Source organism: Protopterus annectens, chromosome 10.part0, assembly GCF_019279795.1.
Source record: "Protopterus annectens isolate FY-2018-M chromosome 10.part0, PAN1.0, whole genome shotgun sequence".
Lineage (NCBI taxonomy): Eukaryota > Metazoa > Chordata > Ceratodontiformes > Protopteridae > Protopterus > Protopterus annectens.
The window spans coordinates 1,408,096,107-1,408,123,239 of NC_056744.1; the positions used below are offsets into that span (position 1 = coordinate 1,408,096,107).

Sequence of the window (27,133 nt, forward strand, 5' to 3'; positions counted from 1 at the left end):
GTTTAAAGTAGCAAGTGGAAAAGATTCTTCCTTTGGGCATTGAAAAATTATGTTGACCCTTTTTCCATCCCTGTTTCTGCTGTTCTGGAATTTTGGCTGTTCTTTTTAAAGAAGTAACTAGCTTTTCTATGATTAAACTGCAGTTGGCAGCCATTTCAAACTTTTATACAGGAGACAGAAATTATACTTTGGCTTCTTCCAAGTTATGTAAAGCATTTCTAAAGTGCATTTTCCCCCTTAGGCCACCAATAAAGAATCCTTCACTTCCCAGAGATCTGACTGTTGTACTGCAAGGTCTAACACAAGAACCCTTTGAACCTTCAGCAAAAACTGATCTTTCATGGAAACAGCCTTCTTATTAGTTATCACTTCTGCAAGAGAGTTGTTCTGAACTCCAGGCTTTTTCATCCCTCCCTACATTATTTTCCATAAAGATAGAGTTACTTTATGAACAAACCCTTCCTTTTTACCTAAAGTAACTTCTCAGTCAAACATTAATCAAGCCATTCATTTACTGTTTTTTTTTCCCAAAATTTTCAATGAAACAGAATACATGATGCATCTCCTAGATATGCACAGACAATTACATTTTTATATACACAGAACAAAACAAATTAGAAAATCAGATCAGCTACTTGTTCACTTCTCACCGAAAAGACTGGGTTATCCAGTTTCTAAAGTTACACTAGCTAAATCGATCACAGATTGCATTTCTTGGATCTTTTTCTCAACAAGGCATTTCCCTGCCAAGACCACCTAAAGTCCATTCAACTAGATCCATGGCCACTTCATCTGTCTTTTGGTGAAGAACCTCTGTTGATGATGTTTGAGCAGCAGCCACATGATCCAGTGCTCATACCTTTGTTACTCATTACAAAGTAGATCTAATATCCAGAGGTAGAGCTGCCTTTGGCTCAGTGGTTGTCCAGAATGTCCTTCCATGAGGGCCACCCATGACTAACGTAGCTGGGGACTCTGTCCCATTCATTGAGGGAGAATGAAAAAGACAACATCAGATTTAAGTTATGCACTCACTATAACTAGGTATCTGTGTTGTCCATTTTCATTCTTCCTCAATGCCCCCCCCCAATACATCCCCCTTCCTTAAATCTTTTAGAGGAACCTGTTGGATTATTTATTGGAACTTACAGTTCTGTGTTTGTTCCTATTCTCTCAGCTATCCCTTTCTCTATCTAATTTATTGGGATTTTATGGCAACTCAGTCTGAGGTATTGATGATGGACAAGGGCATTATGGGTAGAGGGAGGAGCTATAGAGTTGGCTCCAAAGTCTGGAGTACACAACCAAGTTGGATCCAAGGATTGTATCTGAATCCATTTGTTGAGGAAGAATGAAAATGGACAACACAGATGCCTAGTTATGGTGGGTACATAACTTTTATTTTTTTGTTTGTTTGTTTAAAAAAATGCTAATACCTTTATTGAATTATCAATTAAGACATAGGCAAACATGTATTTATATAAAAGAAAACTGACCATATTAGCATGTTAACAGTTATAAACATTATACATCATGTATATTCTTCTGTACAATTATCACCAATCCAACATTACAGAAATTGGTCAATTCCTGTTTTCCCTTAAAACTCACTCCTCCTCCAAAATATTACTTTGCATGTATTGTTCCCACAGTTTCCATTTTTCTATGTAATTTGCTCCTACCTTTTTCTAAAGATCCCACTTCCAATTCCTTTATCTCTGTTACAATATTCACTACTTCAAATACAGTTGGTTTAAACTTTGATTTCCATTTGGCAGTCACCAGAATTAAACATAACAAGGTTTTACTTTGTCTAGGCAATTCAGATCCTGTAATCCATTAGTTGCACCCATTTGCTTACCCATTATTTCTGACAGAGTATTCTGTAGGGAATTTTTAAAGTCTGACAATTCTTTACACTCCCAAAACACGTTCCCAGTTACTGCTTTCCTCCCAATCACACATCCAGTATTTGCCATCTACCTCAGGGAAAAGTCCGTTGGAGTTTGCTTGGGGCATAAAAATAACTATGCAAATACTTCCAAGCAAAAATCCTAAATCTTCTAGACTTACATATTTGGAGTCATACATATGTCCTGCCATTGTTTCCTGGTGAATTATTTATCCAATATCTTGTAAAGTCTGTAAAGTCTTCTAAAGCAATTTACAAAACTAACATCACATCCCTAGCCAAGGACAATCATAAGGCATTCTTTAACTACATCTGAAGTTTAAAAGGGGAATGCCCAGCTATGTGTCGAACTGGTTGCAGATGGGATCACTCATAAGGCATCAGAAGACATAGCCAACCTGCTAGCCGACAGATTCAGTCCAGACTTCACCCCACTTTCTCCACCCCTCTTTCTCCACCCACCATATCCCAAAGCATACCTAACACTAGTCCTCTGCCGAGTATTTCTAGAGAACAGGTCATATCTGTGCTTGACAAGGCTAAAAAACACGGCCACGGTGGGACCAGATAATATCCCAGGTTGTTTACTAAACAATCTAAAACAGAAGTATTGGACACACTTGGCGTTCTCTTTAATCATAGCTTGAGAACTGGCTATGTGCCTGCAGAATGGAGAAAAGCAACAGTAATCCCTCTGCATAAAGGGTGACCATCAATTGACCCTGGGAGCTACAGACCCATAAGCCTAACCAGACTCAACTGTAAGGCCATGAAAAGAATTATCATGGACCTTATCAACAAGGACATAGGTGACCTCCAAATGCTGGACCCAACCCAGTTTGTCTTCATTAAGGGTAGATCATGCTTATTAAACCTGGTAGACTTTTTTGAGAATGTCACCAAAGCCATAGATGAAGGTAAGACAGGGCACACAGTCTGTCTCGACCTTGCCAAGGCTTTTGACACAAATCCCCACTGTGGCATCATTGAGAAACTCTCCCAGATAGGGATTAACCCTTACGTTATTAGATGGGTAGCCAACTGTCTCACTGACAGAACACACTCTGTCAAAATTGGTGACTCCACCTCCACCAGTAAACCCATCACCAGTGGAGTAGCACAGGTGTTTGTGCTGGGCCCCTTACTGTTTGGCATCTGTTTCTCAGAAGTCCAGGTCAAAGTAGATGGCCTTTGGTTGACCAAGTTCGTTGATGACTGCAAACTGGGAGCAGTCATTGAGTCCTCCAATGGTGTCAACATATTACAAGAAGAGCTAACACAAACAAGTGATTGGTGCCAAAGCCATGGTCTAAAACTAAATGCAAAAAAATGCATTATTCCCTTTAGCAAAACAGAATTCCCTACAAATTACAATATTGACAGAAACCCCCTGAGTTCCAACCCAGTGGTGTGAGACTTGAGAACACAGATTGATAGCAATCTGAACTTTAACTACTAAGTTTCCACAGTGATAAGGAAAACCTTTTATGTAGCACACCTCATAAGCAAGGCCATAGCATCCAGGTCAAGGAATGTTATAACTCCACTGTACTCTATTCTCATCAGACCACTAATAGTGTATAACGCACCTTTTTGCATGTATCTCATCAGACACCTGCAGCAGCTGAAAAGACCTCAGAGCTTTCTCACTATTTGAATACAGGGACTCCAAACCATGATCTATGTGGACAGGCTGAAAGCCGTTTCACTTTACTTTGTATCTTTTAGGCTGCTGAGAGGTTACTTGTGCCTGGCATATAGGGCAATTTCCAACCCTGCCATAATGGAAATGCTGCATATCCTCATGTCAGAAGGCTCAAGGGTCACTCACTCTATAGAGATCTCAACCTAGCTTGTGACATTAACAGATCATGCTGGAGAGAGAGAGAGAGATAATATCTCCCAGAGACCGACACTTCTCTGGAATAAACTCCCTATTCACATAAATCAGAGCTCCTCACTGATCCTATTCAAAGCAACCTAGATAATTGGATGGGAGATCACAAACACGCCCCTGGGATACCACCCTTGTCCCTCATGGATGGGGGTAGCCGATGTTGATCACAGACCTGCTCTGTTCATAAATTTGTTCTGCGAATTACCAAAAAAGAATAAATGGGGATACTTGGAATTAACATGGCTAAGCTTGTAAAGGTTCTAGGGTTGTTAGCCTAGTAACCTCTTATGAACCTATATCTCCTCCCAATCTTTTCTGACCTCCAGTTGATTCCTATAGTTCTTGTGCAATATTTTATATACCCTAATTATCAATTTTTTAACAGCAACTTCTGTTCTAGACTCAAGTTAAAACTCTTAACAGAGCAGGTCTTTCACTTAGGGTTCTTCCATCCTACATTGTATGTGATGAAGTCTGGCAGATGAAAACGCTCATTATTTTGAATAAACCAGACAATTTAAGGCTCAAAGAAGAATTGCTTCATGTTTTCATTGCCTGATTTGGAGAATGTGTACATTCTACTAGTTTTAGCTGTCTGCCCAGAAATTACCTACAGGAATACAGCAGTGCATTGCTGTAAACAATGAGGCTTTACTTTTCGTCTTTATCCTTTTCTCTTTGCCTATACTCTGATATCAATCCCTGGTACAGAAGACAGTCTCTAGCTTGCAGTCCAAATGCCTTCTTGGCCTCTTCCCATTCTATTACTGTTATGGTTCCTTTGCCAGTTTTCTCCAGTAAATTCCCTCCCCCTCTTGTCTATTCTTTGTACCCCAAATTGCAGTCATCCCTATTGGCAGAATCTCCTTTCTCCATTCTCATGCTGGCTTAGTTCTGATAATACTTTCTGCTACTTTGTAAATATAATATTCTGTATGGCTGTTGTTATTATTCTACTTAAGGATCCTGTAATTTATTACCCTCGGGGAAACTGATATTGATATACTTAGTTTGTCCCACTGCTGCATTTTCTGATTTTCAGTAAAATATTTTGAAAGATCTTTTTTTTTTGTAAATTAGCCATACAATTCAGTCTGGATGGGACATAACATATTACTTGTTAATGACAATGGGGAATACATATTTGTATTTTTATTTGTGGTATTTTTTTATTTGGGAACATATTTGCAAAATGTGGTCATTTTATGACAAGATATTGCCTTTAATTATGATTATTTTTTATTTCAAGAACTCCCACCAAATCTTAGCAAACCAGAGAAATCTGAAGCAATTGATTACAGTGCTTTGCGGGTGCCTTCAGCCAGAAACTTAAAACTCCTAGAAAATATCAGCACCAAGTTTTTTGTAGGAAGTGAAGTAAGTTATATAAGACTGATGTTTTAAGATTCATTATTGTTATCTATATTACCAAGGTAAATATTAAAAATAATACTGCACAATTACTCAACACAGTGTTGATAATCTTTGCAGATTGCCAGATCTCAGATGTAAAAGAAATAAAAATGCATTTTATGGCACACATAACAGTGCTGTATAGTAATAAAATAAGGTAACATAAACCTGTAAGTGGTTCCTAATTAGTGAAAACTGTCTGAAAACAGATGTCATAAGTCAAGTTAAAAATTTCCCACCTTCAGTTGTTATAATGCATTCTCTGCCTCCTGCATTCATACCAGTTGCTTTAAGTGCTCTAAACTCAAAATAATCTGCATTGCCTTCACTCTGAATACGTTTTGCAAGTACATTAATCACACTACCAGATGTCTTGTCTGGTGAGCAGCTGTCCTGTTTTTCAGTCTTTTGTTTGTTTTTCCAATGTAGAACTAGTAGCCAGAAATAAACAAGGTCATTGTCTCAGTTAGCATACACTTTGAGTGTCATATGTTTCCTTGAATGTGGATCTTTAAATATCATATTATTTGCATTGTGTTTGAAAAAGCAGCATTTATAGCAGGAATGAGTTCTGTTTTCTGCTAATATCAACTTGTTTTTTTTTTCTAGGCATATCCTTGTAGCATAACTTAAGCTTTAAACTCTAGATTTTCTTATAAGCATAAATGGGCCAATTTGTTTTATAAACATATGGCCAGATTTCAAAAGAGTTGTTCAGAGTAAGTCTGCCTTGATTCCAAAAGACATTGTCTCAGTGTAAGTGACTTACTTTGTTGTAAGGCCTGTCTGTTATTAGGCTTACTTTAGGGACCAGATTCCAAAACACCTGCTCTCGGCCTGCTGTCAGTTATACTAAGAGAAAGTCTTTTGGAATTGGGGCAATTATTGTGCATAATATCTACTGTATGAAGTCAACAAATGCACCTTATTATCTCAAGATATAGAAGAAGCAGCAGAGGTATTAGCATTATCACAAAACCATATGCAAGCCTTGTTCATTCAGAGCTTTACTTAATATTACTCTCAGTTTATTTTCATTATAGACTCTTGCTATGAATTCATTACTTAGCACATTAAGGCCTTCATAAGCCTGCACATGATATGTTGTAAGACTATTTTATAACCTTAACACCTAGCTGTAAAAGTACATTGTCAAATTCATGCTTTGGATGCATATTGATTTCTATGTATAAATTAATTTAACTTAGTGGGTTTCTTATACTTACTGGTTCCAGTATATTTATGAGCATCAACGGACATTTTGTTTTAGAGAGCCACCTCAGATAACAAATATATCATCCACAAAGTGTTTATATAACAACCAATTTTTACATATCTCAGTATTGTCTATTTTTTTTTAATTTTAGTTTTTTTACATTTTTTATGTTTTTTTTCAACACATTTTCAGTTTTCTCACTTCCCTGCTCCCTAACTGCTTTACAGCTTGAGAAGAGTGGTATAAAGTCAGTGGTTAGGGCACTGAATGTTCAGAATTTTCTTGCCTCCAAAGTGCACTCTTCCCTGCAGGCTTCAAGTGAGGCTGAGCAGATAAACTTTGCCATTGGAGAAACCTTTTACTTCATCAATTTCTTTGAAGAAAAGTTTGTCAGAAATTTTAAATTAAGGTAAGGACTGGTGTTTTTAGTGGTGGTCACTGAAAATTTTATCTGAAAACTTATAATTTTAGTCAAGGTTCCCTGTTAGGAATCTCCTTTTAAAAAAAATTTTTTGTGAGTAAAAGTTTTACTTTTTTTGTCAGAAACTAAAGCTAGATGCTAGACCTTGGGGTTTTCATTAGAAAATACCTCAAAGCTTAAAATTTCTAGTCAGAGACATGAATTAGATTTGGATTGTGTTTTTCAAGTGACAGTGTTACAGGAGGGGAATCCTTTGCTGATACTATTGCCAGAATGGAAGAGTTGTTTAGGTGGGAGCAAAAAGAAATGCAGAATCCAAGCCGATAAACTACTGGTCCAAACCCACAAAGCTAATAACCCTGCTGGTGAATCCCTGTTTCCCAATTTCATTGGCAAAACCTGGAATTCGTTGCCAAACTATATAACCCTACAATCCTCCAAATGTCTCTCCAAAAAAAACCTCAAACAGTATTTCAAAGTGAATTGGCTATGCCCATGTACCAACCCTGATTAAGTTGTAAACTAAAAGCATATTCTGCAATTATCATAACTTGTAACTACATCACCAAGCTCTGCTTCCAATCTGATGTCTCTTACTTTTACTTGTCTGTCCATGACAATTGTGAGTCCCTACTAGAGAACACTACTAACCCATTGTATATAATCACTTTGTTTTTATAATTGTTTGCTAACTTCTGTGTAATCTATGTAAGTTTGTCTTTGTAGAGCTTTTCTCCCCAGGCCTCCGCTGAAAATGGACATGTATCCAGTCGGACTATCCCAGTAAACAAATGTAAAATAAAATAAAATAAATAAAAATATTATGAACATAGGCATCAGAAGCTGTTGAAGACTGGGAGGGCAGAGGGTGAGAGAAGCACTTAGTGATTTAAAAAGGGCAGTTTTTAAAACTATTTACTACCACAGCATAAGTTCACTTGGAGGACATTTTAAGCTTAGCCAATTTCCCTTTTGGTGCTTGAATTAACATATCCTGATTGGTCTTACCTATCCCATGGCTAATAATTGTATATTAGCCCTAGTGAGAATAACTATCATACCATAAATAATTTGAAGGTTCAAAAAAACTGAAACCACAGACTCACCACGAAAAAATCACTTTCTGTTGTTAAAAGTATAGCTTTTTATTAAGTAAGCTTTTTCCATCCGCCTAGATATCCTTCAGACCATAAATTACTATGAAGCTTCATTCGCTTTTTTATACAAACAAGCAGCCATCATCAGAACTTTAAAATAATCAAATAATTAAATAATTCAATTAACATAGTAACATAGTTCGCAACACAGCCTTCTTTCTTTAAACAGTTACTTAAAAAAAAAATCATTAGTAAAAAAGCACAAAAAAAATCACTAGTAATTGAATGAATGAGTGAATAAATATGTATATATATATATATATATATATATATATATATATATATATATATATATATATATATATAAACCATGTAATATGCAGATAATACGATCAATAAATGAATAAATATACAAATAAAAGGAGAGAATGATAAATTGGATTAAATGTAAAGCTTTCTAATGTATAGGCTGTGTGAAGCTGAGTTAAAAAAATATATATATAAAATACCCAAAATATGGATGTACATGTATAGACAATCTAAATAAATATATGAGAATGTATATCAATAAATCATCAAATATAGAGCCTAGATGCTGATGCAATATAAATAACAATATAAATATAAATAAATAATAATAAATTCATAGAGATAGCATCCTTTATATAAATAAATTCATATGGGTAACAGAATCCATATGAATAATATAACACAATGCAGCATTCTATATATCATTTTAAAAAATATATAATAAAAAAAATATATTAACATTACTCTCATTTTAATTTTGTGTGTGATCTGATACATACAGTTAAACCAGGGAATAATAATGTCCCCTTTAGTTTAAAAAATCAGTTCTTTTCTCTTTAGATGGACGAGATGGACATGTAGTCACCTTTGATTTAACAATTTGCAGAACTCTAAAACAAAATGAATGACCAGATATGACTTAATGTGCCCTAGCTAAGGCATTCAATCATTTTTGCATTTAATGTCGTGACAGTGATTTGTACTGTTCTTTTCTTTAATTTCCTCGGTCAACTATATATAAAAAACAGAACAGGATATGCAAGCCTAAAAAAATTATAAGCCTAGTATCACACAAAGGCTTCTCAACCCGACGAAAAGAATAATCCACCTGTAACTACTGTATGAGATGTTGCATTATTATTTATTATATTTTATTTTTTACTACTTACAGACTGTGCTTTACTAATGAAGGAGAAGGCTGTTAAAGTTGCGAACTATGTTTAATGAATGATTTTTAATTTATTGATTATTTTAAAAGTTGATGTGATGGCTTTTGTTTGTATAAAAAGAAAGTGCTTCATAGTAATTTATCTGAAGAAAAGTATCTATCGGATATCGTGAAAGAAAGCTTATAATTAAAAAAAGCTACTTTTTTAACAACAGAATGATTTTTTTGTTGTGAGTGTTTCAGTTTTTTTTTTTTCTTTTTTCATTTTATCTTTTTGGACCGAGACTCTTCAGTTGGAACATCCTTATTTATTCTAGTACCATAGATAATTTGAGGGGACTCATGTAAGAGATGCAGCATTTAGGAACTGCCTCTATCCATTAGTGGCACGAGGTGCAATCCTGGAGTACATTTTCTATTATCCATCCTTAGATCCAAGTTGCATTTGAATATGGACAGGGATGAGCTTTGTTTTATTTGAAAAGACACTCTGTTCTGGAGCAGTGGTAGCCTCTGTGATACATATCCATCTGTGTAGAAAAGAAAACAGCAGCACCCAAACACGGCTAAAATGGCTCTTAGGATAGGTTTAATGGAAGTTCTGCCACTGATGCCTGGAAACTTATCCGCCTGCATAGTAATGATCCAAGAAAGTTCATGGCTTTCCATGTAGTTCCTAAAGTCACCCCCACGCTTGTCTTGAGTCAAAGTTTCAACAACTCTAAAACCAAAAATATGGTCACTGCCATATTCCACATAATGTTTGGCCAAAGCATTACGCTCATCAAAATTATGTACACAATACAAGTGCTCCCTCATTCTTTCCATAAGGGATCTATTTGCCTTGCCTATATAGAAGTAAGTGCATACCCTGCATTTGGCCAAATAAATGAGATTTCTACTGCGGCAGTCAGCATTCACTTTAATACAATACTCATGATGTGTGGTCGGGTGAACAAAAGTCAGTAATGGATCAATATCTGAGCAAAAATTACATCTCAAATAACGTCTCATGCTAAAAGATGATATAGGCTTTGAACTTCCTGCTGGTGTGTACTTCTTATAATACAGTTGCCTCTTTAATGACTTATTTTTAAAAGTGAACCTCGGATGTTCACCTACAACATTCCAGAAATGGTCATCAAGTTGTAAAATGGACCAATTATTTTTCACAACCTCTATGATACTATTGACGTCACTAGTTTAAAACAAAGACATAGAAAGTGCTTCATTTCTAGAGGCCATGGAAACATGCTCTGAATGTATGACATCAGAGGTAGATGTTTGGCTCCTATGCTTCCTATGCCTAACAGTGTCATATATTGCATCGTCCACTTCCTTGTTGGAGACTTTTATGAAGAAATGTGAGCAGGACATTATGACTGTTTATAATACTGACCATAAGAAAGTTTTTTTAACTTAACGGCCGAGGAGAGACGGGTGTTTCCTGAATTACAAAGGGACAATGATTTGATTATTAAATCTGCAGACAGCTCTTTTCGTGAGCGATTAGTATCTCTAGTGTTTTTTTTCCTTCTGTCAGACCTTGATCTTTATTCCCTGCTCTACCTGTTGGTAAACTTTCAAGTACCATTGTTGGTACGTTCTTCTCCCCTTACCCTTGTGTTATTCCTTCAATACTTTAGTTGGTATTTCTCCTTTCTTCCTAGCCAGTTAGTGTTTTTTTCAGTAAGGTGTTTCTGTTTTACTTATACATGTTGCTATAGTGATAAAACTATGTGGCTTTTTTGAACCATGTTTGACTTATTAGTACAGACTGGTTTCATTTATCCTTAAACTGTTTGCCTGTGGTGTCTCTCTGTCAAGATGTTGGATAAGAAAGGTACTTCAGGGTTTAAGCATTGTGCTTCATGTAATGACAAGTTGGCTAATAGTCATTCTCATGATGATTGTGTATGCTGTTTGGGGGTGTCCTACCTTTCGGGGCAACCTCCTTGTGACATTTGTCAGAGTTTCAGTCAACACACTCTTAATGAGTGCAAAAATAAACTGATACTGAAGGGTTACTTAAGTCTCTCTTTTCAGAGGCCATTTCTGTGATGGAGGTCTCAACCCCTCCTCTAAAGACAAAAAGAGGTCCCACTCGGTTCCCTCCTCTCCATTGGGTGATCAGGGTAAGCCTGTGAAATCAAAGGTCCCCAAGTTGTCCTTGGAGCATAAATCTGCCTCTATGGCTCCATTCTTTTTGGCTCCGAGCATCTCAAAACCTATGATACCGGCCCCAGCTTTGACACCGATTCTGCCTCTGGCACCGACGATAGACCTCACTATGCCTACTATGACTTTGGCACCTGTGGCCACTACGGCTCAGGGGACGCCTTTGATACCTTCATCAGTTACGATTTTAAAACTTACCAGTTCGGTGCCGAGTGCCACTTCGCCACCAAGCATTTTTTCGACCAAGTTGGATTTGACCCCATTAATCCTGGTCTCGAAACTTGAGACTTTGGTGCCTGCAGACCTTGCACTACGGACCCGATACTCCCCTTCCGTAGATCCATTCCTGGGCCAGATGTATAGCCCATTCATTGACGGACCTGACTCTCCATCCAGAGTATCCACTAGATCCACCAGAAGCCTGTCAGAACATGATGTGATGCATTTTGTGGACCAGCTGTTGGCAGCCAGGGAGATACCCACACTTTCTAAGACCCATCCACCTGCAGGACTTGGGTTGGTTTCTCCACGGACTCCTTCTTATACTCCTCCTTCGACTATTTCGGTTCTGAAGCTTTCTGCTCTGATGTCCTTCTTGGAACCTATCACCTCGGAGCCAATAGTGGACCTCACTCAGGCTCTGGGTTTGCCCCTTTAGTCTTCGGTTCCTGCAGAACTGGTCCTTCCTCCCACTGGGGATTGGGGGATGGGCACCTCAGCTCGGGGCATGGATCCGTGTTTGTCTTCAGTTCCGTCCTCAGTGCCAATAGCCATGTCCGCACTGATCTTGCTTGAGGCTCCATCCGTGGGGGCGGGTTCGTCGGAGCGGGGTGCGACCCCGGTCCCGAGGTTGTCTTTCTTGGTTCTGGGCTCCCATCCCACTTCGGGCGGACCAGCTTTCCATATGATGGAGAGGGCTCTCACTTTTGGAAGCACTCCTTTGACAATGGAACCCCAGTTCTCACCCCCTGAGCTACATCAGCCACAGACCACCCCCCCGGGGCACCGGGCAGAGAAGCCACAGGACACCCCTGTTCAGGGTACCCACTCTTCCAAGTCCTCCTCAGAGACCTCCACTGAGGAGCCCCCTCAAAAGAGGATGTGCAAGAGGAAGCACATGGACTCATCTGAGGAGTCTTTAATGGAAGACATGGATTATGATGATGGTGAAGGGTCCCCATGGTCACCTCCTGATGATGCTTCTTCAGAGACATCCTGGAAATGTTTAAACAGAGAGGTGACTGGAAGCCCTCCAACCCTTCGCCTGAGGAGTCTGTGTTCCTGCAGGGTTTCCGTGCCTGGCCTTCTACCTCTTAGGTGACCCCGCCTTCCGATGAGCTCATCCAGCTTGTCATGCAGCACGTTTGGAAGATCCCTGATTCCATTGAGGTGATCCCTCGAAGACCTGACAAAATTATTTCCCCTCCCGAGGAGAACCTGCATTGGTCCAGAGGGTTACCAATTGACGCTGTGGTGTTGGTGGTGGCCACGAAAAAGGACTTGGCTGAGGATAGTCCCGCTGTCCACCTGCCCAACAGGGAGTCCCAGGTGGTGGACAGACTTGGGAAGTGAGTTTTGCATCAGGGACCTTTGCTATATGGTCACAGAATTATTTGGCACATTTTACGAGGCTCCAGAGGGACATGATCTCTGAACTGTCTGGGACACTTGCAGGACAGCTGTCTGATGAGGTCAGGGACAAAGTGGCCTTGCAGCTCCCAACCCTGGAATTGATCTCCAACTTGTCCATGTGGTTGCTATCACATGCGACGAAGGGGCGGCTAGAGCAGTGGGTACGGGCATTGTCATGAGGCGTCATGCCTGGATGAGCATTTGTGACCTCACGGACCCCTTCATGTCTTTTTTTTTTTAATGCTCCCATTGAAGCATCATTCCTTTTTGGCTCCAAAGTGAAGGACATGCTAGCCAGTTGCGCAAGATGGAAAGGCCCTGTCTGCCATAGGCCTACGATTTTTCAATCCTCAATGTACCTTCTCCAGGAATCAGAGGAGTGGGAAAATGTGGCACAAAAAAATCTCAGGGTACTTTTTGTGCTGCACATGGTGATGATACCCCCAGGGGCAGAGGGAGGTAACAATTCCGGAAGACACTCCTACAGAGGCAGTGGGAGTCCTTGTAACCAAGGCTCCAGGGACTCCTTCTCTGGACAGCCTTACCAGCGCTCCTGAGAAGCAGCCCGATTGCTTACCTCTGGAAGCAGTCGAGGGTTGTTTTTCTCTGCACCATGCTGCCTGGCAATCTATTACCACCGATCATTGGGTGCAGAGTATAATCACCAGAGGTTACACCATTCCCCTTTCTTGTCAATCAAATCTTCAAAAAAACCTTCCCAGTGTTCCACCCAGTCAAAGGGAAGCAGCTTCAGAGATAATAAAGCTGTCTCAAAAAAGAGTCATCCAACCAGTCCCACCAGACCAATACAGATCCAGATTCTACTCAAGATTCTTTTTGGTGCCAAAAAAGACAGGGGACTGGAGACCCATTTTGGATCTTAGCAGCTTAAACAAGCCTGTTACCCAAACCAAATTTCAGATGATCGCGGTTCAGTCCATTCTCCCTTTTTTAAGGGAAGGCAATTGGATGTGCGCGATAGATCTCCAGGATGTGTATTACCACATCAAAAAGGACAAATGCTCCAGGAGTATGCTTCGCTTCTGGCTAGGGGCCAGTCATTCTCAATTTTGTGCCCTGCCGTTCAGTCTCTCTATAGCCCCCAGAGTGTTCATGAAGTGCATTGCAGTGGTCACAGCTCACTTGAGACTACAAGGATTCCGGGTGTTTTCATATTTGAATGACTGGCTCCTCACTGGCCCACCGAGCATCTTCTGGTAACAGCACTGCATTATACACTCTTTGTGGCAAAAATTTTGGGAATAACATTGGGAGAAATCAAACCTTACTCCTACACAACAAATAGAATTCATTGGAGCAGTGTTCAGTACCGGGTCCTGTCTAGTTACACTCCCAAATCACAGACTCCAGCGACTGAGGCTGCAGCTCTGAGTGATACTCTGTCAAACAAAAGTTTCAGCAAGGGAAGTTCTTCAGGCCCTAGGATCCACGGCAGCTTCAATTCAAGTAGTGCCCCTTGTGAAGCTACACATGCGAATCCTACAATGGCTCCTTGTCAGTGGTTCCCGAACTATCCTCCCCTCAGTTACCAGATTCAAATAACCAACTCCTACAAGCAGGACCTCCTTTGGTGGATGAGGTCAGAAAGAGAACTTTGGAGTCACCCATTTCAATCCCCTCAGCCCAAGGCCATTTTGACCATGGATTTCCAGGGAAAGACAGTCCAAGGCTCATGGTCCACCTCAGAGGCCCACCTGCATATCAACATTCTGGAACTGAGAGTGATGCTGTTAGCGTTGCAGGCTGTTCATTCAGTTCTGCCTTCTGGGACAATTGCAGTTCAGTCAGCCAACATGTCAAGTGGTCTGGTATATCAATAGGCAAGGAGGAGCCAAGTCCTACCCCCTGTGTTGAGAGGCCATGAGAATTTGGAAGTGGGCGATAGCTTCCAACTGCTTTTTGATAGCAACATATATCCCTGGGAGCTCCAACGTAATTGTGGACAACCTGAGCAGATGCATCCTGCCTCACGAGTGGTCCCTCAATCCCGAGGTGGCAACAGAAATCTTTAGCCACTGGGCCAGCCTTGCTGCAATCTTTTCACTTCCCCGTCGAACAACAAGTGCTGTTTCCCCTGGAGTGGGAGTCCCTGAGGGACATTCTAATCCACGATTGGCCCATGGGACTTCTTTAAGCTTATCCTCCCATTCCCCCTGATTCCACAATTCCTAAAGAAAGCTCTTCGGTTGAGATGCAAGGTAATCCTCATAGCTCCTTTTTGGCCCCGACAAGTTTGGTTCTCCTTCCTTCAGCCTCACCTAGTATACGTGCTGTGGATTCTGGACCCTCTTCCAGATCTGATTACTCACCCCAAGGGTTGAGCCACCCAAATCTGTCCAGTCTCAAGCTAACGACTTGGGTTCTCCACTTATGTTAGTTGCCAGGCAAGCTAATCTCACCTCACCTGTTCAAGACATCATTCTGGCCTCTCATAAACCATCCACCAGAGGACTATATCAGGATAAATGGAAGAGGTTCTCCATCTGTTCTAAGGATAACATGCTAGACCCGTATTTGGCTCCAGTGACTGCGGTGCTGTGATACTTGGCTAGGTATTTTGATAATGGAGCCTCTGCCTCTACCATATCAGTATACCTGGCGACGATTTCTAATTTCTATAATGGTATAAATGGCATCCCTCTCATCTCTTTACATCTATGCAAAGCCTTTCTCAAGGGAACCTCTCATATCAGGCCTCCTATCAAGACAGCCTGTAGAACCATGGAACCTCACTTTAGTCCTTCAGTCTTTGACTCAAAAACCCTTTGAACCTGCAGTGAAGTGTGACCTAAAGTTCTTGTCCTGGAAATCCTTGTTCTTAGTAGCCTTCACATCAGCTAGATGGGTCTTGGAGCTGCTGGCATTGTGTATCAAGAGGCCCTATCTGGTCTTCCATAAAGACAGAGTATCACTCCGGACGAATCCATCCTTCCTTCCCAAAGTTATTTCTGAATTTTCCATTAACCAGGCCATTGACCTACCAGTGTTCTTTCTGAATTTTTCCAATAAAGGAGAGCACTGCCTACACTCCTTGGATGTACATAGGCAACTGAGATTCTACCTACACAGGACCAAGTCTATCCGTAAGTCTGAATAGCTTTTCATCTCCTTTTCTGGGCCTAGAATGGGAAATGCTGTTTCCAAGGTTACATTATCAAAATGGCTAAGGGACTGCGTACTTATCTATTCCCTCGTAAAAGAACCTATGCCAAAAGTTAAAGCTCACTCCTCTAGATCTATGGCAACATCTGTAGCTTTCCATTCCAGCGCTTTCATGGATGACATTTGCTTAGCAGCCACTTGGGCTAAGCCTCATACCTTTATCAATCATTACAAATTGGACTTGGTCTCCAGAGGGAGAGCTGCCTTCGGCTCAGTGGTACTCAGGAATGTTCTTCCATAATGGCCGCCCATGGACCTCAAGGTAGCTTGGGATTCTGTCTCATCAGTGATGAATGGAGAAAAGGTTAACAGCATCAGATAAAGAAGGTATGTCTTACCATAACATTCCGTCTGTGTTGTTCATCTTCTTTCATTCATCACTTCCCACCCTCCTTCTCCTTCCAAAGGTTCCTGGGGGATGCTTTGGGTCCAAGTGGTGTTCTAGGGTATTTGCACAGAAGTGGCCTTGACTTTGCTTCTTTATCTCTAGCAAATTTGATCTGAGGTAACAGGGAGACGGGCATTCTGGGTAGAAGCTTAGCTCGAGAGTTTTTGGCTGGTGCGAGCTTCGTAAAAAGGCCGACTCGAGCATGAGCGAACCCATCAGTGATGAATGAAAGAAGATAAACAACACAGATGGAAGATTATGATAAGGCATAACTTTGTTTTTTTCTTGACTGGAGATGCATAGTTTAGGATACTAGTAAACCTGAATATACCCACAGACACCTCTCAGCCTCATTTTATCCACACTCATCAAGGAAAGAACCACAAAACAACGATAGACAAAGGCTAAAAGCATGGGCTCATTTTAAATACTGATGCTATTCACTTAAAACCTTGATAGAATAATAAGATTTAAATTACTAGACATTTCTGAATGATAGAATATGTGCAACTGTAATTAATGCCTGCGAGTTACTTTATGAGATTAACCTTCTGTTTTGTCACAAAAATCGCAAAAGTTACATGATCATAGCACAACTGTGATACTAAAGTCAGGGATAATTAAGAGGGATGCTGCATCCTATACTATAAGTGTACTTATTTTGTATGAAAATGCCTACTGGACAAGTAAGTACTTGTCCTAGGAGAACTACTCTGTAGAGATAGCTGTGGTGTGGTTATAAAATGACAGGAAAAAAAACTGTCATTGCCTAACACATATAATGTCTAAATTAATTGTATATTTTTAAGATCTTTAGTATTTCTGCACACACACACTTCATATGCATTTTATTAGTGCCTCGCAGCAGCTTTTGTGTATGATGACAACTGTTCATTGAAGGTACCGCAGCACACACAACATAAAGATGATAAAGTTGCTGTTACTTATATTGTGACCTAATTCATTTGGGCTTACATTTTGGTATAAAATAATAGAATTAGACTCAGGAAAAAGTACTTTGTCTTACATGTAGGTGCCATTTTATAACAAAAAAATGTGATTAACTGGTATTCTGATAAAGTCACAGAATGTTGTGATAAATCTTGGTATTGCTGAGCTTTTCCCTTTCCAGTCATGCTGCCACAAGCACTAGCACCCCCCTGCACAAACATGGGTGCATACAAGCCTGAAGTTATTTTCCTTTGGGATACCTGCCCCCTTGGAATAGCCTGCCATTCCCACATTGTGATATCACCATTTCCTCTTTGGCTTTATGCTTAGAATACCTTATTGCATATGAAGTCAGGCCCAGCCTCTCTCCCTATGGGTCTGTTGATGTAACCTCCCCTTGTTGACAAATGTTTCAGTACTGCATTTTATGCCATGTTTATTAATTTTTATCACCCTTCCAGTATTATTTTTTCTGTTCTTTTCTATTATCTTGTTTATAACCCAGCTGTTGCCAAAGCACTGGGTCGTAACCAGTTAGGGCATACCACCAATTAGCAAAGGAGACCGTAAACATGACATTTGCCAAGACATTCCAAGGAGACACTTACTATCAATCAGTCTTTGTTTCTATTCATCCCACCACTGAATATATTATTTATCCATTTTCTGTCAGCTTAAATTGACTTCCATAACACTAAGAGAAAAACCTAACTATGATAAGAAAACAATCTCCTTACCATAACATGTCTCTGGCAGCACTTGGAAACTCTTGGGCACAAATGTGTGATTACCAATGGAACAGCTAAGCTGGCTAGTTACTTCTGCACATGCTTGTGTTTAAATCCACGTTAGCATGTGGGACATATGCATGGGAATCTGTGTTTTGGGTCCTCCTTAAAGTAAAACTCCATTTTTCTAGTATGTTGCTTCATTAATTTTTCCCCAAGAGACAGATCTCGCAAATGTAAAAGTGGTGGGGTGCTCTCTCCCTCTCTGCTTCTGGTGCCCATGATTATGGCTTATTACAAGTGGATTTTCCTCAGCCCACAGCTGTTCCTCCTGTTTTGCCAACATTAGAGGATGCTTTCTTTGCAGTCATTAGATTGCCTCACAGTCAATCCCCCACCCCCAAAAGTCTGATAAATCATATAAGATTCCACAGACCCACAAATTTCCATTTTTGAACCCCAGATCAGGCAGTGCGATTTTTTTTTCAAAAACCCATCTCCTATAAACATCTTTTGATAGCTAACCGTATTCCTTCTAACAAAGACAGGAAAGCATTTGATAGATTTGTGAAGAACATTTACTCTTCCTCTTCTAAGTCTTCAGAACAGTGAATTTTCAGTTTCACGTCTGAGTTTCTGCTGACTTCTTTTGATGATAAGACAAAGTTAATTGCTGAACTTTCCTCAGAACCTAAGAGATCTTTGAACTCTTTAATATCCTGTATGTCTTGGGCAAAAAAACACTCTTTAAAATGTTCTTATGACACTGCTGATGCTATAGCTAAGGCAACTGCTACTAAGTCAGTGATGAAAAGGTTTGCCTGGCGATATTCCCAGAATTTACCAGAGGATGTCAAAGCTGAGATTCTGAGTACTTTCTTGTAAAGAGGTATTAGTTGGCTCATCCTCAGCTGAGGTTCATAAAAGATTTGATGCAAGAGAGAAGGTAATCCAGGGGGTCACTCAGATTTTTCAACCCTCTGTGCCAAAATATAATATGACCTTTCCTTCCAGTTCAGAATCTTTTGCAGGAAACAGAATAAACAGTCTCAACAAGGTGCAGACAAACAAAATTGTAGAAAGCAGTGGCAGGTACTTTAAGAAGAAGGGAGGATACCCCCCAAACCAAGGATAATCTAAAAAGGCAGACTGACTGTATACCTCTTCATATTTTCCCTCTCCCCAACCTGGCATTTCAGTAAATTAGTTCTAAAGCCTGGTTGTTCACTGGCACCAGATATCTTCAGACACTTAGGTTCTGAGATCCACTCAAAAAGAATACAACTGGCAATGGGAGTATTTCCTTCTTTACAGGGTTTCCTCCTCATCCATATAATGAAACTTGCCTATTTCTTTCTATACTGGTGCACATTCTGTCTCAAGGGGTCATATAACATGTTCTCCCAGATCATACAGGGAAAGGATTTCATTCAAGAATATTTCTGTTACCAAAGAAGTAACATGTAGACCCGCCCTAGCCTTTCCTTTCTGAACCTTCACATCAAATCCAAAATTCAAAATGCTCTTGCTGCAGTCTTTGTTACCTCTCATTCCACTTCTAATTTTTTGGTTTATCTGGATTTAAAAGATGCTTATCATTTCATTTCATTTCTCAAAGAATTCAGATGTTTTTTAAGATTCATTATGTCAGGTTTATATTTTCAATTCAGTGTCTTACCCTTTGGTTTATTTACAGATCTAACTAAGGATGTTTCCAAAGTGCCAGGCACCAGTAATTGCTCATTGCAAGTTGCAGGTTATTCACGTTTTCCCATATTTAGATGACTGCCTTATTTTTGCATACTATTTCACTGTTTGTCAGTAATCTTTTCCTCAGTCTTGTCAGGCGAACAGAGAAAAATCTTCTGCCATTCCATGTCACATGATAGTGTTTCTGAAATGTGTTCTGGTTACATCTCACATGACTGTTTTTCTTCTTCAGGATAAAGTAGAAATTTATGAGGAGCCATTTCTGATATTCTCCAACCAGTCTCTGATATCTGCCAAAGAATATCCCAGGATCCTGGATTTGGCATCCTCTATGATTCTCTTGATTCCTTTGCCTAGACTTCACATGTGAAAAAAAATCAGTGGTTCTTCTAATATCTTTGTCACCAACACCCCCAATAATTTCGGATTCCAGTAATGGGGTTTGTAAAAAGGGAAAACACAAAATTCACAGCAGCTTCCAAATAAAACTTGTAATCCACAAAACGAAGCAGCTTTTCAGGCAAAACAATAAAGCCATGAGCAGGGCACGCTTAGAAAATTGTGAAAAAAACCACGGACGGCTCAGCACACTTCAGTTCACTTTATTCCACAGAAACACAGCACATTAACGCTCCACCATACATTTTCATTTTAAAAATCACTTCCTCAGATGTGGGCTGTTCAAACTGCAAGTGCTTTTATACCATTCACTTAATTACATTGATTAGGTTAATGAATTAATTGAAAGGTTAATTTAGTTTAAAACCAAAAACTTTTCTTGTTGTATCTCTCTGTGTTGCCACAATTAAAACACATTTAATATTATAATGTTTGATGGATGAATAAATATGTATGAATAAAAATATGTTTTAAATAAAAATCCTTAAAAGACTTGACTACAAAGAATAAATTATAAATTAAAATACTATTAGAAATACATTTAATAGGACTCAGTGTTTAAAATCACCAACTTGAATAGTTGCTTTAAATGAACTTGATACTTCATCTAGTGGATAAATCATGAAATTACAGGTATTATAAAAACTCAGTTAAAAGAATATTAAAAACAGGAAAATATAAGGGAAAAATAAATTCAATACCTTTGATAAATGAGTGTAACACTTGTGTTCATAACATATTACAAACCCAACTTTTTAATAAAAATACAAAGACAAAAAAGCTTAAAGACCAACTGTAACTATTGGAAAACATGGGTAAAAACATGATAAAATTCCACATAAAGTGCAAATGCATATCACAGTTTTGTCGCTCTCAGTTTTAATAATGGGGCTATGGAGATATGTTCATTGAGACCCGGTGGCTTATTAGCCTCCAAACTTATCTGCCACCATAATTCTGTGTACTTCAAACATTACTCCCATAAGCCCCCTCTGCCACTCTTTTCCACCATTTCTATCACAAAAAATGTATAGTATGCATTTTCACAGCTTTGTTTGTGTTTGTACAATGCATTAGTCTGTTTGTTTGTTTCTAGGTCATACATATGTTCGTATACTCTTCTCCTGAGCTTGCGTTCTGTCTTCCCTATATAGAATGCTTCACAGGTTTGACATTTCGCTAAATATACAAGCCCAAAGGAGTCACAATTATTAAAATCCTTGCCTTCCAGGGTAATTCCCCTGCTTTCCAAATACACACTTTCTACATTGTTAATGTATGCACACTGTTGACAATGTCCACGTTTAAACGTTCCCTTCCTTTTTCTCCATCTCTGAACTTCTTGGTTTATACCATTTTCCAAAAAAAGTTTTAAATTACTTGAATTTTTATAAACTATTCTTAGCTTTTCATTCTTTAGTTTCTCTAAGTCAGTAAATGCTAAAAATGTATTCCATTCCTTATCTATAGTTTGTCTTACCATTTTTGCACAAGCATTATACTCCAAGATGAGTGTACTGCCAAAATTGTCATTTGCCTTTTTTACTGAACCTACCGTATCAAATACTGGTAATCCTAATATTGGCTTAAAGTCATTTGGTCTCCTTTCTGTCACTTCTGTCTTAATTTTGTCTATCATATCTTCGTCACCGTTTCAAAGTCTTTGTCTCTGGACGTCATCCTGCAGGCCCTAATATATTGTCCTTTGACTATATTTTTCTTGGAGTACAAAAGGTGAGCACTTTCAAAGTGCAAATAAGAGTTAGAATAGGTGCTCTTTCTATACACCCTGGAATTAAAATGTGAGTTTTCCTTGTACAGGTAAATTCAAGAAAATTAGTACTGTTATTAATATATTCAATAAATTTTTCTGTCTCTTCTTTTGGCCCTTCCCATAGGATACATATGTCATCCAGGAATCTTCTATAAAGTGACCAGTTGTTACTGTATATTGATTCGGTTACCATCTTCTCTTCCCATTTGGCTAAAACCAAATTGGCATAGGTGGGTGCACAAGCGGCACCCATCACTACTCCTTTCTTCTGGTGAAAAAATTCACCTTTGAAGTAAATGAAGTTGAACTTTACAACCAAATCTATAAGCTCCATCACCACAGTACACTCATCATGGGTTAAAGTCTCATCCTCAAAAATTAGTTCTTCCAGGTATCTTAATCCATCACTGTGGGGAATGCTTGAGAACAAATCTACAACATCAGTTGTTAGGAAACATAAATTCTCGTTGTATAAATTATGATTCAATGTCCTTAGAAGATCCCAAGAATCTCTCAAAATGTTGGTTCTCTTATGCCACAGTTTCATAAGCTTAACGTCCATGAATTTGGCTAGGGGTAAAGTTTTGGAACCCTCAGCCGAAACTATTGGCCTCAAAGGAGGATCCATTCCATTCTTATGTATTTTGGGGATCCCAAAAATAGTAGGAATTTTAGGTTTGTCTACTTTTAAATATTCATATGTCTTCCTAACAATCCATCTAAAAATAAACTTTATAAGGCCATATCTATCCTTCTGTAGCTAATATTTATTTAATTTTTTGAAACAGTGGAGTATTTATTAGGGTCTCCTAAGAGTTCATTAATTTTCCCCTCATAGTCAAAGGTGTTCATCAATACTATTCCCCCACCTTTGTCCGGTTTCATAATTCTTAAGCCTGCATCCCCTCTTAATTCATCAAGGACGCTGGTTTCAGCCTGGCTTAAGTTCCTTATATAGTGTACTTTCCCATACTTCTTTCTTATTCCATTCTCGAGTATATTCTCTAGACTTTTTATCTGGGGGTGCAATGGGGGATTGTATGTACTTCTTTTTACCAGATCTTCTGGTTCATAATTTTTATTCTGATCAAATATAACCTGGAAGTTAATTTTCCTAGTAAAGGTTTTAACATCCATAATTGTTTTGGTTAAATCTCCCCATCTACTAGGAATAAACTTGGTTCCCTTTGAAAATATAGTCAAAGGACAATATATTAGGGCCTGCAGGATGATGTCCAGAGACAAAGACTTTGAAATGGAAAAAAAGGTTACTAAGGAAAATGTTTAGGACGAGGAAATACCCAGATGATATGATAGACAAAATTAAGACAGAAGTGACAGAAAGGAGACCAAATGACTTTAAGCCAATATTAGGATTACCAGTGTTTGATACGGTAGGTCCAGTAAAAAAAGGCAAATGACAATTTTTGGCAGTGCACTCATCTTGGAGTATAATGCTTGTGCAAAAATGGTAAGACAAACTATAGATAAGGAATGGAATACATTTTTAGCATTTTCTGACTTAGAGAAACTAAAGAATGAAAAGCTAAGAGTAGTTTATAAGAATTCAAGTAATTTAAAACTTTTATTGAAAAGTGGTACAAACCAAGAAGTTCAGAGATGGAGAAAAAGGAAGGGAATGTTTAAATGTGGACATTGTCAACAGTGTGCATACATTAGCAATGCAGAAAGTGTGTATTTGGAAAGCAGGGGACCTGGAAGGCAAGGATTTTAATAATTGTGACTCCTTTGGCCTTGTATATTTAGCGAAATGTCAAACCTCTGAAGAATTCTACATAGGGAAGACAGAACGCAAGCTCAGGAGAAGGGTATACGAACATATATATGACCTAGAAACAAACAGACTAATACATTGTACAAAGACAAACAAAGCTGTGAAAATGCATTCTATTCATATAAGTACTTGTTTAAAAACCCTGCAGCAGACCCAGAGGTCATCACACAGGGGACCAAAGGGGCCAAGGCTAGCTCATCAAAAAAAAAAAACAATTCCCTCTGACAAGGACTCAAGAGCTGAGGGCAGATGGTGTAAGAAAGTGTACACTTCCACAACCTTAGCTATTAGAGCTCTTAACTGCCAGTTCAATATGCTAAAATATCAACAGCACACCTTCGAACTTGTGAAAAAAAAATGTTCAACTTTACCTGACACTAATACTTCCAAAGAGTTAGCACATCTTCTGCACTCTACTTCTCAAGTAGCTAAACACTCCCTGCACTGCAGATTCAATGCCCTAGAAGCCTCAAGTAGGGCCATTGTGGCAGGTTCAGTCATTAGCAGGCATGCATGGCTAAAAGAACAGCCACTGCCTTATCATGTAAAATCAAAACTACTCAATGCCCCCCTGGATAAAGACCACTTGTTTGAATCAAAAGCAAAGGAGGTCATCAAAAAGATGGAGAATAAAGCTAAATCTATGCAGAGAGTAAAGGACTTCCTCCAAGTTCAACCTCCCAGATCCAGCAGCCCCCAATAGACAGGTTCAAGGGAGGTCTTGCAGGGACAGACCAGTTGGACCACAAAACCAAGGCCAGCGAAGAACTAAGCAGTGGCCCTCCACCACTCCTACATCAGGAAGTTCTAAGTCCACTCCCTACTCTAAGAACGTGCATTGACTCCCACTACCCCTCCCATCAGAGGTTGGGAGGAAGGCTATCCCTTTACAAACAAAATTGGCTATCTGCAACAAAGGACCAATGGGTATTAAAAATCACTTTTCAGGGTTACAAGTTTACCTTCTAACAAATCCCAACTTCAACAGGTTACCAAAATCTACCTCCAAATCAGTGAGCAGAAGCATTAAAACAAGTGCAGATACTCCATGCTCAAGGGACAGTGGAGCCTGTGCCACAGGAGCAAGCAGGAAAAGGTTTTTACTCCAGTCTGTTCCTAGTGCCAAGAAAAGAAGGAACTTGGCAGCACATCCTCGACCTCTCCACTCTAAACACCTTCCTAGAGGTCCCAAAATTCAAAATGCTAACTCTTCGGTTCATAAGTTCATAGATTAGTACTAAGCTAACGGCCCTTGTGAGCCATTTTAAGCCTAGCCAATTATCCCTTGTGAGACTCAAACCCTGCACCTTGTGTTTGTAAGGCAAACACCTTAACCATTAGGCCACCCTCCCAACCCCTTTCTTCAAAAACTTTTACCAATGCTGGGAAAAAATGCATGCCTAGCCACTGTAGACCTAAAGGATGCCTACCTTCATATACCCATAAGTGAGTCTTGCGGAAAATACCTACGCTTCAGTGCAGGTTCACAACACTTTCAGTTCTCTGCACTACCCTTTGACTTATCTACGGCTCCCAGGGTCTTCACAAAATGCCTGGCCCCAGTGGTTGCCTTCTGCAGACAGCAAAACATCCAAGTTTACCCTTATCTGGATGACTGCCTAATCTGGGTGAATATCATAACCGCAAAAGCTCAGAATCCCAAACGGCATAACATCGAACACGAAACTGTGAACGCTAACAATATTGAAGCCACAGAACATCAAATTCTTTCCAAGGGCAAGAATTCAGTGGGCCATTCCATGGCTTCGCTATTTCCTCCACTGTGGTGCGATCTCGGAGTTGGTATATTTAAGTAGGGGTGTGTGGAAAGTGCAGCCCCCCACGACATTGGTTTTTGATGTGCTTACGTTGTGTGTGTGTTTGTTGGAACAGCAAATGTTTTCCGTGGGAAAACATTTGCTGTTTTGAGCATTCGATTATATCACATTTTGAACTTCCAAGTTCGAGCTTATGGTGTTTGATATTTTGGAAGCTCGATAATGTGATATAGACCCCCTAATCCAGACAGACAACAAAGAGAAGTTACTACAGGACCTGCTCTTTGTACAAACAACCCTAACCACTCTAGGGTTCACTATCAACAGAAAAAAATCAAACCTAAACTCCTCCAGACAGATCACTTTCTTGGGTGCACTCCTGGACACAGCCTCCCAGACAGCCTTCTTCTCACCAGAAAATGCTTTCTGACAAATTACTTCTCCCAGCTAGCTTGCAGAAAAAAAAATCACAGCAAGGAAAATTCTGCAAGCACTGGGTTACATGTCATCTTGCATTCTCATGATTCCCCTAGCCAGACTGGAAATGAGGAAACTCCAGTGGTACCTAAAGAACCTTTGGTGCCAACACTCTCAATCTATGGATACCACTCTCCCCCTCATTCCATGCAAAATGAATGAGTTTCGTTGGTGGGCAGAGGCATGCAGTCAGAACAAGGGTGTTTCCCTTCACCTACTTTCCTCAAAGCCAGACTATCACCACAGACACCTCAGACATAGCTTGGGGCACTCATTTACACACCCGGTGCACCCAATTCTGTTGCCTTTATTGGCACATCAACCTAAAGGAAAAGATGGCAGTTCACAAGGCTATCACATCCTTCTAAGACCACCTAAAATCAGGAGTTCTCCTCATAAAAGCAGACAATACCACAGTCATGTGGTACATCAACAAGCAGGGGGGACACACTCCTACCCTCTCTGCTGACTAGCCATGAGCCTCTGACAGACAGCCTCCTCCATGGGCCTACACCTGATAGCCCAGTACATCCCAGGAGTAAACAGTACCCTAGCAGATCATCTAAGCAGAAACTACTTAGACCCCCACGAGTGGAAACTCCAAAAGGGGACATTCCTCCAAATCACCCAGGCCTGGGGGGACACCAAAGGTAGACCTCTTTGCCTTACAACACAACAATCAGCTGCACAAATTCTGCACCAGGGAGTTCCACCCCCTGGCTTGAAAAGTGGCTGGTCTCTCATTCCAGTGGACCAATCTCTTCATTTATGTGTTCCCCTGCCATTACTCCCAATGGTACTGCTCATAATAAGGCAGGAAGGACCAAAAGCCATCATATAGCACCAGATTGGCCCAGGGAACATTGGCACCCCTTGCTGCTCAGCCTGACCAAGGAGCCTTACAGGCCCCTGCCTTTAACTGCAGACCTCCTGACACAAGCCAAAGGGGAGATTGTGCATCCAAACCTGCACACACAAACTTTCTG

General features: G+C 39.8%; 1 protein-coding gene across 1 annotated transcript in view; it reads left to right on the top strand.

Annotated features, from left to right (window-relative positions):
• LOC122814288 (dynein axonemal intermediate chain 3-like) overlaps nucleotides 1–27,133 on the top strand; it is a 948,661-nt gene that overhangs the window by 470,701 nt on the left and 450,827 nt on the right. Inside the window, exon 7 of the mRNA XM_044086878.1 lies at nucleotides 5,059–5,186. Within this exon, the coding sequence (XP_043942813.1) occupies nucleotides 5,059–5,186 (128 nt within the window). The remainder of the gene's footprint in view (nucleotides 1–5,058; nucleotides 5,187–27,133) is intronic.